The sequence below is a fragment of the Oncorhynchus nerka genome, linkage group LG8, assembly GCF_034236695.1.
Source record: "Oncorhynchus nerka isolate Pitt River linkage group LG8, Oner_Uvic_2.0, whole genome shotgun sequence".
Lineage (NCBI taxonomy): Eukaryota > Metazoa > Chordata > Actinopteri > Salmoniformes > Salmonidae > Oncorhynchus > Oncorhynchus nerka.
The window spans coordinates 25887738-25906582 of record NC_088403.1 but is presented as its reverse complement, the minus strand read 5'-3'; the positions used below and the strand labels follow the sequence as shown (position 1 = coordinate 25906582).

General features: G+C 41.6%; 2 protein-coding genes across 3 annotated transcripts; one reads left to right on the top strand and one right to left on the bottom strand.

Moving 5' to 3' along the window:
• Window positions 1–222: 222 nt before the first annotated feature.
• Window positions 223–10495, bottom strand: LOC115133702 (uncharacterized). The gene is made up of 7 exons (XM_029667188.2): window positions 10413–10495; window positions 8593–8785; window positions 8398–8454; window positions 8066–8224; window positions 7694–7850; window positions 7498–7598; window positions 223–7255 (listed from the first exon to the last, which is right to left on the bottom strand). The coding sequence occupies exons 1-7, from the start codon at window positions 10493–10495 to the stop codon at window positions 7112–7114; spliced, it is 894 nt and encodes a 297-aa protein (XP_029523048.2). The 3' UTR covers window positions 223–7111.
• Window positions 10131–18799, top strand: LOC115133013 (zinc finger protein 419-like). Of its 2 annotated transcripts, XM_029665828.2 has the most exons (8): window positions 10131–10237; window positions 10399–10831; window positions 14689–14891; window positions 15041–15133; window positions 15477–15572; window positions 15677–15787; window positions 15954–16083; window positions 16493–18799. In XM_029665828.2, the coding sequence occupies exons 2-8, from the start codon at window positions 10804–10806 to the stop codon at window positions 18244–18246; spliced, it is 2415 nt and encodes an 804-aa protein (XP_029521688.1). In that variant the 5' UTR covers window positions 10131–10237; window positions 10399–10803; the 3' UTR covers window positions 18247–18799. The 2 variants fall into 2 exon arrangements, with proteins under 2 accessions (XP_029521688.1, XP_029521687.1); XM_029665827.2 differs by lacking the exons at window positions 10131–10237; window positions 10399–10831 and adding an exon at window positions 12249–14390.
• The last annotated feature ends 46 nt before the right edge of the window (window positions 18800–18845 follow it).

Here is an 18845-nt window from a genome sequence, read left to right as displayed (position 1 = left end):
ATAGACAGGGCAGGATGGTTCTGCTTGTCCCAGAATAGAGCAGCACTGTCGTCATATTGAGAATGAAACATAAATACATATGTTATGGAAAGTAATTGTTTAGCAGTGTGAGTTCTGAGAGCAGATCTTAGAGGTTTATTATCTAATATCACTAATTATTCTCACTGGTATTGGAGCTACATTATAACAGGCTCATTCAGTTGTAGAAATGATTGCAGAGTATTTGTTGGATCAGATTCCCTTTTAATTATGTTTGAAAACACGAGAGTAGCAGAAAAGATGCCTCATGCAGTGTGACATCCCCTTCGCATAGAGTTGATCATTCTGTTGATTGTGGCCTGTGGAATGTTGTCCCAATCCTCTTCAAATGCTGTGCGAATTTGCTGGATATTTTTTATTTAACTCGGCAAGTCAGTTAACAGCAAATTCTTATTTAAAATGATGGCCTACCAAGAGGCAAAAGGCCTCCTGCAGGGGCTGGAATTAAAAAGAAAAATATAAGACAAAACACACCATGACAAGAGAGACACCACAACACTACATAAAGAGAGACCTAAGACAACACAGCACGGCACTAACAAATGACAAAACAGCATGGTAGCAACACAACATGACAACAACACAGTAGCAACACATGGTAGCAGCACAAGCATGGTACAAACATTGTTAGGCACAGACAACAGCATAAAGAGCAAAAAGGTATATACAACAATATGTCACACGAATCAGCCACAAGTGTCAGAAAAAGTGTCCATGATCTAGTCTTTAAATGTAGAGATGGAGATAAAACGGGAACTGGAACACGCTGTTGTACATGTCGATCCAGAGCATCCCAAACTTCTCAATGCGTGACATGTCTGGCGAGTATTCAGGCCATTCCAGAGCTTATGCCTGCCCATACCATCACCCCACGGCCACCATGGGGCACTCCATTACCAAAGTTGACATCAGCAAACTGCTCGCCCACACAATGCCATACATGTGGTCTGCGGTTGTGAGGCTGGTTGGACGTACTGCCAAATTCTCTGAAACGACGTTGAACATTACATTCTCTGGCAACAGCTCTGGTGGACATTCCTGCAGTCAGCATGCCAGTTGCTCGCTCCCTCACAACTTGATACATCTGTGGCATTGTATTGTGTGACAAACTACACATTTTAGAGTGGCCTTTTATTTTCCCCAGCACAAGGTGCACCTGTATAATAATCATGCTGTTTAGTTATCTTCTTGATATGCCACACCTGTCAGCTGGATGGATTATCTTGGTAAAAGAGAAATGCTCACTAACAGGGATGTAAATACATTTGTGCACAAAATTTAAGAGAAATTAGCTAGTTGTGCATAATTATGGACAATTTCTGGGATCTTTTATTTCAGCTCATGAAACATGGGACCCACACTTTACATGTTGCATTTATATTTTTGTTCAGTGTACGTACATAAGTAACCCCACGGAAGTCAAAATATTAAATCATCACATTTTAAATCAACATTACAAACATTTCAGCCCCCTAAAAGTCCTCATATGGTGTGATAAAAATTATTCTGATCATTTAGAATTATTAATTGTCATGAGCAGGTTACGGACTGCCGGATCTGTCAATCAGGAACAAGATGTGGGGCTCAGACATTAGAAAAAAGTCCTCCTAATTGCAATCATTCTGTCTTTATCCAATGAATGCGCCACACAATTTTTACACTGATGCCCCAGGTGTCCTAAAATAGAGAATTAAATTGCTTTTTGGACCATGTTATTACTATTTTAGAACAATTCCATGAGTTAGTGTAGTAGTTATCATAGAAACGTTTATACCAGCCCAACCCCTCTCTCCACATCTGTCCCAGTCTAGGGTATTTCAGAGAGTGAAACTGGGTCGTCACTACTTAACACAGAAATAAAGTCATTATTCCGACAAACCCCACCTGAAATTTAAGACCAGAAAGCTAATTTGTCTACGGAATTTTTACTTTGTGGCTGTGTTATCAGTTGGAGTTGTGGGAAAAATTTGATATTACTCCAGTGCTAGCCTCTCTAGACTGGCTTCCTGTTAAGGCAAGGGCTGATTTCAGGGTTTTACTGCTAACCTACAAAGCATTACATTGGCTTGCGCCTACCTAGCTTTCCGATTTGGTACGCTACGGTCACAAGACACAGGCCTCCTAATTGTCCCTAGAATTTCTAAGCAAACAGCTGGAGGCAGGGCTTTCTCCGAAAGAGCTCAATTTTTATGGAATGGTCTGCCTACCCATGTGAGAGACGCAGACTCGGTCTCAACCTTTAAGTCCTTACTGAAGACTCATCTCTTCAGTGGGTCATATGATTGAGTGTAGTCTGGCCCAGGAGTCTGAAGGTGAACGGAAAGGCTCTGGAGCAACGAAACGCCCTTGCTGTTTCTGCCTGGCCGATTCCCCTCTCTCCACTGGGATTCTCTGCCTCTAACCCTATTACAGGGGCTGAGTCACTGGCTTACTGGTGCTCTTCCATGCCGTCCCTAGGAGGGGTGTGTCACTTGAGTGGGTTGAGTCACTGACGTGATCTCCTGTCTGGGTTGGCGCCCCACCTTGGGTTGTGCCGTGGCGGAGATATTTGTGGGCTATACTCGGCCTTGTCTCAGGATGGTAAGTTGGTGGTTGAAGACATCCCTCTAGTGGTGTGGGCGTGCTTTGGCAAAGTGGGTGGGGTTATATCCTGCCTGTTTGGCCCTGTCCGGGGGTATTATCGGATGGGGCCACAGTGTCTCCTGACTCCTCCTGTCTCAGCCTCCTGTATTTGTGCTGCAGTAGTTTGTGTCGGGGGTTTAGGGTCAGTCTTTTATATTTGGAGTACTTCTCCTGTCTTATTCAGTGTCCTGTGTGAATTTAAGTATGCTCTCTCTAATTCTCTTTCTCTCTCTCAGGACTACCTGGCATGATGACTCCTTGCTGTCCCCAGTTCACCTGGCCGTGCTGCTGCTCCAGTTTCAACTGTTCTGCCTGCGTCTATGGAACCCTGACCTGTTCACTGGACGTGCTACCTGTCCCAGACCTGCTGTTTTCAACTCTCTAGAGACAGCAGGAGCGGTAGAGATACTCTTAATGATCGGCTTTGAAAACCAACAGACATTTACTCCTGAGGTGCTGACTTGTTGCACCCTCGACAACTACTTGTTATTTGACCATGCTGGTCATTTATGAACATTTGAACATCTTGGCCATGTTCTGTTATAATCTTCACCCGGCACAGCCAGAAGAGGACTGGCCACCCCTCATAACCTGGTTCCTCTCTAGGTTTCTTCCTAGGTTCTGGCCTTTCTAGGGAGTTTTTCCTAGCCACTGTGCTTCTACACCTGCATTGCTTGCTGTTTGGGGTTTTAGGCTGGGTTTCTGTACAGCACTTTGAGATATCAGCTGATGTAAGAAGGGCTGTATAAATACATTTGACTTGATTTGAGTGAAACTGAGATTTGCATAGGCAGGGTTGGGTGGTTCTGCTTGTCCCAGAATAGAGCAGCACTGGCACCAGATGTTCATTCTGTCCCCAGGGGGTTGAAGGTAGAGAAAACCCAGGGAAGCTACAGTGTAGACCACACATGGTTAAAAACCATAGCAGAAACTATTTAATAAAATCATATTAGTAAATAAACATTTGAAATAAATAAGTTATGGAAATGTACTGTTTAGCAGTGTGATCTCTGAGAGCAGATATTAGGTTAGGTGCCCTTTTAATCAAAATGTGTATGAAATGTGCTGCCTTCATTAGACAGTGATCACAGGAATTGTGATTAAAGTAACTTTTGTGGTTATATTTAAATTAAAACAAGCTGTATGTGATCTCAGAGGAAAGAAGACATGTACAACTTAATCTCAAAGTAGTTAATTTAGCACACAGCACTAATGATATTATTCACTATTATACTGTAACAGTCAGCTCTAAAACACTGTTTCCAGAACTAGCACCATGTGGGGACTCTCTAGCCCCCTACAATTGCCTCTCCTGTCTCTAGACAACAGTGACTTTTCTGGAATGCGGCGGAATTCACTGATATCGTCGAGGACCACCCTGCAGGTGTACACCTCTCCCCTTTCCCAGCGTGCCTTGCTCAGGGTGCTGTAGCGGAGAGGAAAGAAGAGACACTGCATTATCAGTTAACACCTTTCATATCAACAATACACACAGGATAAACAACTAGTTACACTTAATCTATAAAGATATTCAGTCCAGGACTAGGTCACTTTAACCATCAGTGGAGTCCAGGCTGAAGATGCAGGAGATCACTACTATCAGAGTTGGCACAGTGGTAATGTGTTCACAAAGTGATAGAGAGCCATACAAAAATCTCCCTCGGTCAGATTGCAGTGTCTGAGAGGGAAGAGACAGTGACATAGAACACTGGTCACTAGAGGAGGTCAACTGTGACGTGATACAATATGGTTACAAAGCAATCATTCAGATCACATGACCATCATCATCATGGTTATGACTTGTTATATTTGTCATGGCCTGAAAGTGTCAATTAAAGTTACTTGATGTTTTGAAACACAATACCTGTCCATATGCAAAGCAAGATCCATAGGAGTAAAACAAAATATGTTATGACCTCAACATTACTTCAAAGTTACAATCACTTCAGCCCCCAAAACAAGTCCTCATATGGACCTTTAACCAAATGTCTGATTTAAATTGATGCAATCTTCTAGCATTATATTAACTTTTTTTCATGAGCAGATTACTAACTGCTAGATCTGTGAATGAGACTGTGAATGACGCTGGACTCAAACATGAGACACATGTACACTACATACAGTATCTACATAAACTATCTACACTACACTACTACATACACTATATAAACTATCTACATAATGTACACTACATACACTATCTAAATACACTATCTACACTATCTACATAGATTATCTACATACACTATCTGCACGACATACCTACACTATCTACATTATTTACACTACATACACTATCTACATACACTACCTACATGATCTAAATACACTATCTACACTACACGACCTACACTACATACACTACATACACTATCTACACTGTCTATATACACTATCTACACTACACTACATACACTATCTACATACACTATCTACACTACACTACCTACACTACATACATGATCTACACTACATACACTACCTACACAATCTACATACACTATCTACACTATCTACATACACTGTCTACATACACTATCTATCTACACTACATACACTAGCTACATACACTATCTACACTGTCTATATACACTATCTACACTACACTACATACACTATCTACACTACATACATGATCTACACTACATACACTACCTACACAATCTACATACACTATCTACACTATCTATATACACTGTCTACATACACTATCTATCTACACTACATACACTAGCTACATACACTATATACACTAAATACACTATATATACTACATACACCATCTACACTACACAACCTACACTGTCTACATGCAGTATCTACATAAACTATCTACACTACACTACTACATACACCATCTACACTATATAAACTATCTACATAATTTACACTACATACACTGTCTAAACTACACTACATACACTATCTACACTACATAAACTATCTACATAATTTATACAACATACACTATCTACACTACAGTACATACACTACATACACAATCTACAACATACACTATCTACATACACACTTTTATCTACACTACACTACAATACACTACACTACACTACACTATCTACATAAAGTGTCTAGGTGTTCCACAGTGATACAGATCTGTACAAAAACCTCCCTCAGTCAGACTGCACAGTGACTGTCTTGCTACAGCTGGGACCTACTGTAGGTGCTGAGGGAATCAAGTATAGTTATTGTATCTGACCACTAGAGGGGAGTTAAAAAGCAGCCATAACTTATGCTTGAAATCAGTCAGTCCTATCCCACTGGGCACACACTGATAGAATCAACGTTGTTTCCACATCGTTTCAATCAAATTAAGTTGAACCAACTTGGAAAAGACGTTGAATTGACGTCTGTGCCCAGTGGTAAGGCTTCATAATGCGTGTGATAGTGCAACATGAGAGGAGATGGCAGAGAAACATGGTTTCCTGCTGTCTGGGGATTGAGGATCAAACGTTTTTTGATTCATAAGGATCTGTCTCTGTCGGTTAGCATGGAACTGGTATTTCCTTCAGCCTACGGCTTTTTTCTTTTGTGACGAGAACAAGCCCCTCTTATGGCCCTCACTGAGATCATCCAGAGCAGGATAGCTTACTCACACACACACACACACACACACACACACACACAGCGGGCAGTTAAACTGTCATACTGTGGTCACACACACTGATGATGTGACTCAAAGAGGGGGTGAAACAAAAAAGTGTCAGCACACACTATGTGGCCACACAGCAGCAATAGATATTTAGGCAACAACAAAGTCCAGTCTCAGTAGAGAATGTCTCTGATGTTGTGTAATGTCAAAATCTCTGATTAGACAGACATAGACAAGGTAGGAACCTGCGATACATGGTGTTGTGTCAAAATATATGACAGTCCAAATTATATAGTTCTAGTAAGCGGTTGATTAATGTCTTATTGCCGTTGTCCCTTGTTTAAGTGAGACCTTATATCAGCCCTTATATTATAGAGGTATCAGCGACGATATGTCAAAGATACAAAATAAGAGATTTCAGCTCTGTTCTCTCAGGGATATCACCCAAGAAGAATCAGAGATACCAGTCCAGAGTGACACCAGTCCAGAGTGATACCAGTCCAGAGTGACACCAGTCCAGAGTGACACCTGTTCAGAGTGACACCAGTCCAGAGTGACACCAGTCCAGAGTGACACCAGTCCAGAGTGATACCAGTCCAGAGTGACACCAGTCCAGAGTGACACCAGTCCAGAGTGACACCTGTTCAGAGTGACACCAGTCCAGAGTGACACCAGTCCAGAGTGATACCAGTCCAGAGTGACACCAGTCCAGAGTGACACCTGTTCAGAGTGACACCAGTTCAGAGTGACACCAGTCCAGAGTGACACCAGTCCAGACGGGGAGCTTTCTGATCTCTATGCAGTGCTTGATGTTGGCTTCTTCTGCTCCCTCAGTGGTGATCAGGCTTCCCCCATTATTGGTGTGTCAGTTGGACTGGTGACTGGTGGAATAGGGATGGTTATGGTCCGTTCCACATCAGTGGACAGCCTTCTATGGCCTCTCTCAAGGTTACTCTCTGGGGAGCCTCCTCTTCTAGATTTAATCTATGGAACAGAATATCACGTTGAATCATTCAATACCATACACCAGTGCTCTTCAGTCCTGGAGAGCCAGTGTGCAGGCTTTTGTTCTGGCCAAGTACTAACACATTTGATGATTAGTTGAAATGTTGATTTAGGTGTGTAGTAGTAGCACTGGGCTGGAACAAGAGTCAGCATACCCTGTAGGTCTTCTGGGCCAGACACTGTCATACAGCCTGAGCAAGCCATTCACATTGTTAACTTACCGCCCACACAATGAGGAACACGCAGGCTGTGACTGGGATCAGTAGCAGGGACAGCAGACTCCCCCTTGACCGAGTCTGTTCATGATCCTGTGCTTCACTTCCTGAGAGAGACAACAACATGCTCTGTGAGGAAGAGACTTGTGAATGCTGTATGTTGGGGCTGAATCGATACTGTGTGTTGGGGCGTGTTTCTTACCTGGTGTAGTAGGGGCAGGGCAGGGTGGAGGCACACAGCGGAATCCTCCTTCTCCCTGAGCTGCAGAATTCAAAATGTCTCTGATATAGTCGAAATACTGCCCAGACGGCCATTTGACCGCCTTATAGTGGCATTTAAAGACTTGCATTGTTGCCTCCTGAAAGTACAGACAAACAAAGTAAACATCAGGATGGTTGCACCACTTAATACAGTCAATAAACTGGGTCTACAGTAACTGGGTCTACAGTAACTGGGTCTACAGTAACTGGGTCTACAGTAACTGGGTCTACAATAACTGGATCTACAGTAACTGGGTCTACAGTAACTGGGTCTACAGTAACTGGATCTACTGGCAGAACTGACAGGCATTACCAGCTCCTCATGATCAAATTTGAAGCGTAGATTTTGCAGCATGGTGATGAAGATCATAATATTATCTTTGTTGGAAGAAATGGCACCAAACACCCGGGCCAGTTCCCTGAGGCTTTGTTCCAGTGGATAGATATTCAGTAGAACCCAGCACACACCACTCTGGAGTAAGAAAAGGGAGAAAACTGACTAGGTTACATATGATTCCTATCTACAGATTGTAAATAAAACAAAAATGTTCCTGTACAAAAATGCTGCCAAAGTTTAAGGCCACCCAACTTCTCTCCTTCTAAAAGTTTCTGCATGATGTTTTGTTTTTGAGAAATTCTACTCACCTTCTCTTTGGGAATATAATGCATAGAAATGTTATAATCCTTTGGAATATTGTGTTTCTGAAAAAATAAATTAGTATTATTTGGCCCATTTTTCTGTATCAAAAGAAGAGATTTAAAGTTGTTTTTAGACGAAATAAACTCTAAATAATCACCAGACTAGTTTTGCATAGTAGAGTTCAGGTTAGAGTATCTTACCAATAACATCAGCCTGCTCACGTCATCTGTGACAGGATTCCCAAATCCTCCTGAGCATACTCCAAGACTTGTGAACAGAAATAGGAGGACACACGTGGCCGTCCGAATCTGACAGAGGAAGCATATCAGAAAGGGAAGACTTTCCTCTCCCAGCCCCTCCGTACATGGCTTTCTTTTCTGAATCTGTATATGACTTCACTTTCTCATCAACCCTCAAGTTAATTATAGAAACGTTCTAAAAACAAAAATCACAAAATATTCAGGAAAATCTGATAATACATAAAAAAATATGGATTTCTACTCACTTTGCTCTTCATATGGAACTTGAGAAGTTAATGAGGAAGACTTGAAATCCAATGTTTCTTTCTTCAGGCAGAGGACTTGTCATGATGACATGTAAATACTATAGACCAGGGTCCGGCTGACTAGTGTCGCAAGGGCCGCCTACGGGCACTACTGTTTGTCACTCACCCGCACGCACGCACACATTTTAGAAACTCTTACTTGTTTGATATTTGTGGTCTATCTAAATGGGGGAATCGCTTTTTTTAAAAGAGTTGTAGTCCCGTTTCCGTTCATAACCTGCCCTGAGCCTCTTCAGGTACCAAGCACCATCTCACAAAAACGTCTCTGTGCTGATTCCCTAACATTTCCAGCTAAATATTTATCATAAATGTTATCAAATAGATTGTGAATCAATATCCAGTGTAGTATCCAAGAATATGAGGAGGATATTTGGCTGTGATATGGATTAGAAGTATGTCTGAGAGCCTGAGAGGAAAGACAGTCTGTGATTCATATGCTTTGATTCATCTGACCTTTTGTGTACGGCACAAGGACAGCATTGTGTACCAGTTCACTGTCACTCAGTCAGACACTCAGTCACATAGTGTGTGTGTGTGTGTGTGTGTGTGTGTGTGTGTGTGTGTGTGTGTGTGTGTGTGTGTGTGTGTGTGTGTGTGTGTGTGTGTGTGTGTGTGTGTGTGTGTGTGTAAGCGAGGGAGAGTGTCTGTGAGATCTTGTGACAACAAAAGTTGCTCGGTGAGAGTGCACAGAGTGGTTGGTAGCATATATGAGTCAGACATCATGGTGGAGGATGAACGTACAACTCGTGACAAATCACTCACTTGTTACTCGTTGTAATGTTTTGATCAGGCACACACAAGGTTACTTAACAAAGTACATTTTGTCTGTGTCTGTGTAGGACGTTAGGAGCCAATAGGGGAGGTGGTACGAAACGCATGGAGAACAAGAAAAACAAGGTGCCAGATGTATTTACAAGGGAAGGAAGATACTGTAACTCTAAAGTGAACACAAATATATCTAGACAATGTTTTTATATTAGTGTCTGTCTTACAATATGGGACAGTATTGATACTGCTTTTTTTTATGAATAAATAAACCACACTAAAATTCTGGTCATCTCACTGTTTTCAACCGCGTTCATATCACAGGTGTCCTGTATCATCAGACTGTTGCCCCATTTGCATATGAAGACAATTTGCATTGGTAGCACATGCTTCAGTGTTCTTAAAGTGTTTATAGTCCTGTGAGTTAAACGTGTGCTTTATAGAAGCCACACAACATAAGACAAAAATGACTTTTATCTCCGTAACTATCTTGGTCCTTGCATTTTACACAAATGGTAAGTTAGGAATTACTTCAGTAATTGACCTTAAAGCATTCTATTTTAATATTATTATCCTAATTTGAACAGAAAGTCTTTATTCTAATATTCGTATTTGAACTGAAACAGGTTTAATCTAAATCAAAGACTGCAAATTCATATTTGTTTATCTCTTCCAGGCTGTGCAGGGGACATTCTATTGACCCAGACTCCTGCAGTTGTCATGGTCCAGTCTGGAGAGTCTGCCACGATCAGCTGTAAAGCCAGTAGTGCCATTGACGATGACTTAGCCTGGTACCATCAAAAACCTGGAGAAGCTCCTAAATTCATCATCGACTTTAACACAGGTTTCTCATCTGGTCGATATCAAGGCACTGGATATGATATGGATTTCACTCTGACCATCAGTGGAGTCCAGGCTGAAGATGCAGGAGATTACTACTGTCAGCAGCATGAAGCTACTCCGTTCACACAGTGATACAGAGCCAAACAAAAACCTCCCTCAGCTGTAGAGGAAGTGATCTAAATCTGCCTACTGGGGACTTTCACAAATGTTGTGTTGAAATACATTATTAATATTTATCATGACAAGGATTATCATGACAAATACAGGTAAGCTCAAGGCCCAATCTGAATATAATATCAGGTAATATGCCAGTGTGAGTGTGTATTTATGCACATTTAGGTGTAATATTTGTGCTGTGGAGAAAATTACCAGGCAAGAGACGGGAGCACAGTTAGTGTCGTTTAGTAAGAACATCTCGTTTAGTAAGAACAATCTTCCCAGCTCTGCAGATTTTGCTGCGAGGAGGCAGAGTCATTAGATCATTTATTTTGGTACTGTCCATATTTAGCTCGTTTTTGATCACAGGTCCAGAAATGGCTGAAGAACTTCAACATTTACCTAGAATTAACGCTACAGATAGCAATACTGGTGATTTTTCAAATCAATTGATCAATAATATAATAATTATTTTAGCAAAAATGTTTATCTTTAATTTACAATCTGTTGAAACTATGAGAATAGAAAGGTTCAGCACTTTTGTGAAGCATCACAGCACAGTTCAGAAATATATGGCTAATAGAAATCCAAAATGGATGGCGTTAAGAGATAGATGGGAGGGGTTGAATGGAGCTGAATGGTGGGGACTAATAACAGCAAGATAACAAATGTAAAACATTCGTGGTCTGTGAAATGTACATAGGTTCAGAACTGTTGTGAAACAGCACAGATACAAATAGAAACTGGATGTACATCAGAAATAGAGGAAGGCCAGAACTAAAAACAAACTAAATTTAACTATTGTAAAATAGATTGTGTCTGTAAAATGTGTAAAGTATGTATAAACTGAAGATGTATAAACACTCCACACATTTCCTGTTAACAAACTATAGTTTTGGCAAGTCTGGTTAGGACATCTACTTTGTGCATGACACAAGCAATTTTTCCAACAATTGTTTACAGACAGATTATTTCACTTATATTCACTGCATCACAATTCCAGTGGGTCATAAGTTAACATACACTAAGTTGACTGTGCCTTTAAACAGAAAATTATGTAATGGCTTTAGGAGCTTCTGATAGGCTAATTGACATCATTTCAGTCAATTGGAGGTGTACCTGTAGATATATTTCAAGGCCTACCTTCAAACTCAGTGCTTCTTTGCTTGACATCATGGGAAAATCTAAAGAAATCAGCCAAGATCTCAGAAAAAAAACTGTAGACCTCCAGAAGTCTGGTTCATCCTTGGGAGCAATTTCCAAACGTCTGAAGGTACCACGTTCATTTGTACAAACAATAGTACGCAAGTATAAACACCATGGGACCAAGCAGCCGTCATACCGCTCAGGAAGGAGACGCGTTCTGTCTCCTAGAGATGAATGTACTTTGGTGCAAAAAGTCCAAATCAATCCCAGAACAACAGCAAAGGACCTTGTGAAGATGCTGGAGGAAACGGGTACAAAAGTATCTATATCCACAGTAAAACGAGTCCTATATCGACATAACCTGAAAGGCCGCTCAGCAAGGAAGAAGCCACTGCTCCAAACCACCATAAAAAAGCCAGACTACGGTTTGCAACTGCACATGGGGACAAAGATTGTACTTTTTGGAGAAATGTCCTCTGGTCGGATTAAACAAAAATAGAACTGTTCGGCCATAATGACCATTGTTATGTTTGGAGGAAAAAGGAGGAGGCTTGCAAGCTGAAGAACACCATCCCAACCGTGAAGCACGGGGGTGGCAGCATCATGTTTTGGGGGTGCTTTGCTGCAGGAGGGACTGATGCATTTCACAAAATAGATGGCTTCATGAGGAAGGAACATTATGTGGATATATTGAAACAACATCTCAAGACATCAGTCAGGAAGTTAAAGCTTGGTCGCAAATGGGTCTTCCAAATGGACACTCCAAGCATACTTCTGAAGTTGTGGCAAAATGGCTTAAGGACAACAAAGTCAAGGTATTGGAGTGGCCATCACAAAGCCCTGACCTCAATCCCAACTGAAAAGGCGTGTGGGACTGTAGCGACTGCGTTGACGTCAAAATCGGGGGTGTGAAGTAGGTTTCTATTGAAGGGTTGATCGACATGGTAATGGCTCAGTATTGGAGAAAAGTTGATAAAACTGACCCTCAGTTACATCGTGGCACGCATAAAGCAACTATTTCTGTCTTACAATCTCTCTCCACCAGGTGTAGCACTTCTATCTTTTAAAAACAAGAATTGGACAGTGACGGGGGTAAGGGGGGATACCAAGTCATTTTTTGCATCATCGTTGCATGCGATCATCATTCTCAAAGCCGCTGTTTACTTCTAAGATCACTTTAGCACCGCCCTAAAAACTGATGCAAATTTGACACAAACCATCAAATGGGTATGTAATGACTCATTGATATCAAAATATTTACCCCTGATACCAACCTTGGTAGAGCATCCTACTGGAAGCTAAATAGCTCATTATTAAATAATGATATAGTTACATTTGAGGTTAAAGATCTGCTCTCACACTTTGTGGAAAGGGCTTGTGAAGAAAAATCTTATTGCAAGAACTGGGAGTTCTTTAAATGTGAGGTGTCCAAATACCTTAGGTAAATATGGTAGTAATCTTGCTAAGACCTGAAGAGCTGAGGAGGAAAATGTGATCATTAAGATGACTTCCCTTTCTCAGAGGTCCCCAGCGAACCTCTCGGGGAGGAGAAGATGGAACTAATTGAGTTACAAAATAAACTGGATAATATATATATAAATTAAAAGCAGAAGGAGCCTCTATTAGATCTAGGAGAAAATGGATTGAGGAGGGAGAACAGAATGTATCCTATTTCTCTAGACTTTAAAATTTCACTCTAAAAATAACACTATCCATAAATTAAACATTGATGGTGTTATTACAGATGACCAAAAAATTAATCGCTAAATACTGTAGCAATTTTTACAGAAAATTGTATAGCTCTACGTATTGTCAGGAATCCACAGATATGTTTTTTAAACTCACTGAATAATGTTCACTCTATCAGTGATATCGAATCTAAACAGTGTGATGAACCCATCGAAGTTGAAGAGATTATAGTCTATCAAACATCTAAAGAACAATAAATCACCAGGTGTTGATGGAATTACATCAGAATTTTACAAATTATTTTCTGAACAAGTAGCTCCCTTCCTATTTTAAGTATTTTTAGAGAGTATTAAAAACAATGTTCTCCCTCCTACAGTGAGTCAGGGGTTAATAACACTGATACCTAAGCCTAAAAAAGAAGTGCTGCTCATCAATAACTGGCGTCCAATTTGTCTTCTTAATAATGACTATAAGATATTAGCCTTACTACTTGCAAAAAGAATTAAAGAGGTCCTGAATGCAATACTGGAAATATTACGTTTGTGGGGCGCTAAAATAAGGGCAATTGTACGGACCAAGGCGATGTAGGAGTTTACGTTACTCTTATTTTTACATTTTCCCGAAACCTTGACCCGGAAGTGCTTTTTTAGTGTTGCTGACGACACACTAATTACTTTCTGGATGTACCGTTGTTGCCATTTCCACATTTATTAATTTTGATTGCATGTTGATATACTGCTGTATGTTGTTAGATTTGTTGTTTGTTATCCATACATACATTTGATAACAACTTTTCCATCATGGACAAACGAGTCAAAGCTTCCGTCAGTACGGGTAGGGCAGTTTTTTTTTCTTAACTGTCTATGCTATTTACCCCGGCTAACGTTAGCTAGAGTAGCTCAAAATTCAACTTACAGGCAGCCCTAAGTGAACTGTAAAGTAATTTACTAGTATAGCATTTCATGTTAATGTCATGTTGGCTTTCTTTCTAAATGTAGCCATCTATTGCTGCTAACGCCCATCTGTGTTATAGTCTTATCATAATATTTTGTATAGCCTTGATGTTGTAGACAAAACCATTTTTTATGCAACTACTGCCTAACATTTTTTCGGTTCTCTCTTCTTTCCATAGGTCCCCCTCTTCCTCTCTCCTCTTTGCGACTATTGGTTTCTCCCCTGCGGCTGATGTATTCATTTGTATGGCATGTGGTGAATCAACGCAATGTGATGCACTATGGGAAGGTCGAGGAGTTTGTAACTGTGGTGACTGAAGCTGTTCCAAAGTTGCTGAGTTACAAACAGAGGGCTCAACTCATCCTGGGCCTGAGAGCAAGGGTGAGTGTTATGTTGTGTGGTCATGGGAGGGGTAGTTTATTATGCTTTGATTGACACATTTGTATCAATGCCAGTAGAAACTAGATGTGTGTAAGGTGGGCGGGGAAGATGCAAGTTTACTCAATATCGCAATGATTCCCATTATTTAGATGATCTTGGAGATGTTCCGCAAGGGTTGTCCACCTAACCCTCAGGCCATCCAAAGTCTCCTGGGAAACATGAACATCAGTGCATCCTCAGGGGTAAGTACATTTTTCTCTCTCCTGCATATGTAACCGTATAACTTTAGTCCGTCCCCTCGCCGGGCTCGAACCAGGGACCCCCTGCACACATCAACAACAGTCACCCACCGCTCCACAAAAGCCGCGGCCCTTGCAGAGCAAGGGGAACCACTACTTCAAGGTCTCAAAGCGAGTGACGTCACCGATTGAAACGCTATTAGCGCGCACCACCGCTAACTAGCTAGCCATTTCACATCGGTTACACATACATTCAAAGTGTGTAACAGCTACTCATTTTAATAGCTTAATTCAGATAACCAGAAAAGTTATACTTGTATCAAATTATTCACATTCTGTGTTACAGCAGCAAGATGTGGAAGTGGAGGAGTCGCAGACTAACTTTGTGTCGCTGGTCCAAACCCTTTTGAAAAACCCTTATGAGAGGAAGCACTTCTTCCAGGTTTGACATACTTCCTCTCTCTTAATTTCTTCTGACTTGCATTTAGCGGCTCGTCATTCAGGTAGGTTCTATTATAGACACTGTCACTCTTTCCTTCCCTGTAGGAGGAGTTCCATACACAGTATGGCTCCAAGTATGACACAGCACTGCAGGCCCTTGTGGGAGGCTTGGTCTTCAGACTGGAACAACTGTTATCTGTGCCAGATCTCTCCCAGGTATTGAACTGGTAAATGACAAGTCTATAACTAGTGGTTCACTGATCATACCTAAATTCTGTCATTATTAGATAACAATTTATGTCACATGCCATATTATTGTTTTTACCTCACATGCTAAGCCACCTCCCTTTTGCTGATCTTTGGTTCTTCCTCTCCTTCTCAGATAGCATCTATGATCAGTGCTGACCCCTCTGACCTGGAGGAGTGTGGGCAGTCTATGTCTGACCCTGAGCAGCTGAAGATCCTCCTCCATCACCAGAAATTGCTAAATAAAACCCAGTTCAACAGAAATGGTAGGCTTGAAAACAGTCCATAGGAAGCTTTGGAGTCTCTACTTGAATCATTATCTGTTATCCTCCCTGTGTATGTACAGTACATTTATAAACAGCTAGACAAAGTACATTACAAGTTTACAAAACCTTAAATAAAAAGATGCAAAAGCTAAACTTAAAGGACGGAAGGCATAGAAATAGCACGCATAGGACCGATATACCACTTTTCAGACTTGCTTACAATGAGAAAGACAGATCTATAACTCACATTTCTATGTACATTTGGTTGGGTCTGGCACAAAGCTACATACGGGTCCTTTCAGTTCATTATGAACCATTTAATGATTTTTTAAAACAGGAATATATATAAAAAGCCTAGTCTTCTTAATGTAAAGTACTTCAATATTTTTCATATTTTATTTTTTCTCAGTACCTCTCACTTCTTCTGTGGGTGACTGTGTGCTGTCCTCGCTGTCCTTCCGCCTCGCCTGTGGAATGCCATCAATGGAGCCAGATTTTGACAAGCCATCAGAATCATTAGAAGCCGCTCTAAGTGTCATGAACCCTGCCTCCTTCAGTGACCTGGAGGATTTGGGAATGATGTCAGATGACTCTGACCATGCTGGAGAAGATAGTACTCTGCAGAGAGAAGAGGGTGCCAAGGATAACGGAAGTGGGGCGAAAAATGCAGTGTGTGACAGTGAAGAAGACGATGCACTGCCAGAGAGCCCGTCTAGTCCTCAAGGTGTTAGCGGACTAGTGGGAGGGTCACCATCAAAAGGGGCACCAACAGTAAGGAGTATGCTGCCAACAGAGAGATACCAACCGCTTGTATCACTGATGAGTAGTTCCTTCACCAAATCCTCTCCTTTACAGATAGTCAAATTAGTCATCCCTGCCACGGTCACCATTGGGAACCAACCGGGTAACCCACCGGTCAAAGTAGCGAGTGTCCACCAGTGGGTCTCCCACATTGCAAGTAACTCGATCTCGCTCCCTTCCTTGCCACCCCTTCCACAAAACAATGATGTAGACAAGGAGATCCGGTCAGGTGGCACATGTCTTGGAAGCAGTGTGTTAATTGGGGGTCAGGAAACAGAAGCCAATCTCTTTGAGAGGGCTGTTATCCGAAGGAGATGGGCGCCCAAGCCACAAAGAATAACGGTACCCTCGAAGAGGAAAATCCCTGAGGCAACCATCATTTGCCAGGAGTGTGGGAAGAGTTTTGTCTATCCGTCTCAGCTGGAAAATCACCTCCGCATTCACACAGGAGAGAAACCGTTCAAGTGCACTGAGTGTGGCAGGGCCTTCAGGTCCTTAGGAGGCATGACCACTCATATGAAAAATCACTCTGAAGCACGGCCATTTAAGTGTGATGAGTGTGACAAGGGCTTTCGGAAAAAGGCTGACCTGAAGAAGCATCAGCTCATCCACATGGGTACGAAACCACATAAATGCACCATCTGTGGAAAGGGCTTCAGCCAAGCATTCTATTGCAGAATACACACCCAGTCTCATGCAAGTGAAAATAACTTTCCCTGCACTCATTGTCCGAAGAGATTCCCAACCCAATACAAGCTGTCTGTCCACGAGCGCTGGCACACCATGGAGCGCCCGTTCATCTGTGAGCAGTGTGGGATGCGCTTCTTTCATCCCAGTGGGCTGAAGAGGCACATGGGCTATCACATTGGGAACCGCCCGTTCCTGTGTGCCCAGTGTGGAAAGACTTTTGTTTATGAGTTTGACCTGAAGAAACACCAAAGGGACCATGGCCCCAAGCCCAAGATCCCATGCCCTGTCTGCCAGAAGGTGTTTGGCAGCAACGGACTCATCAAGGCCCACATGTTTACGCACACCTCTGTAAAACCTTACAGATGTGACATATGTGACAAGACCTTTAAACAGAGCAGCAGCTTGAGCAGTCACAAACGGCTGCACACGGGTGAACGGCCTTACCACTGCGACATGTGTGGGAAGACATACAAGCTAAATCAGCACCTGAAGGAGCACATAATTATCCATCACACGGCGGAAGGGCACCCCTGTGACCAGTGTGGAAAGGTCTTCAAGTTACCACGTCTTCTGAAGGCGCACGAGCGGTTGCACTCAGGAGAGCGATCTGAGCAACCAAGGAAATACAGTCACACCAGCCGACGCAGGAGAAATTCCTCCAAAATGAGTTGATTTTCTGCACATTGGCTGCCTTCCACACACACTGACTGGGATGCTATTTTTAATGTCTTGACAAATTGCCAATAGCTGTAATAATATTCCTCATTTTTTTGTTGTAGACTTTATATTTTGGACCATAATTCAGGATATCCTAAATAGACGGAACACTGAAAAATAGTATAATGTCTGGCTTAATTAATGTAGCAACAAACATGTCTCCTGTTAGATAACAATTCATGATTGTGTCATTAAAACATATTTATTTGTTGTTGTTTTTTGTATAGGTTGAAATTCTAATGACATAAGATGTAAATTGACAGCTACTCACTAATCTCTTTCTGAGAGTAGTCAATGATTGCCGGAAGCCTTTACAAAAAATATGCACAACATTTGATGTTGGATAAAGGCAAATAGTCACAATTGTGTGCCACTACTCATTTGTTTTGCTATTTTATTCACAGCAAGGGAAACCAAATGTATGCTAGAACGGTTCTGTGTGATGACTTTTTATAATACATTTCAAGTGTATTAAGCCACAAAATAAAAATTCATACTCAACCAAATATATACAGAAAAATTATGAAATTTGTGTTTTAATCTCAAATGTAATT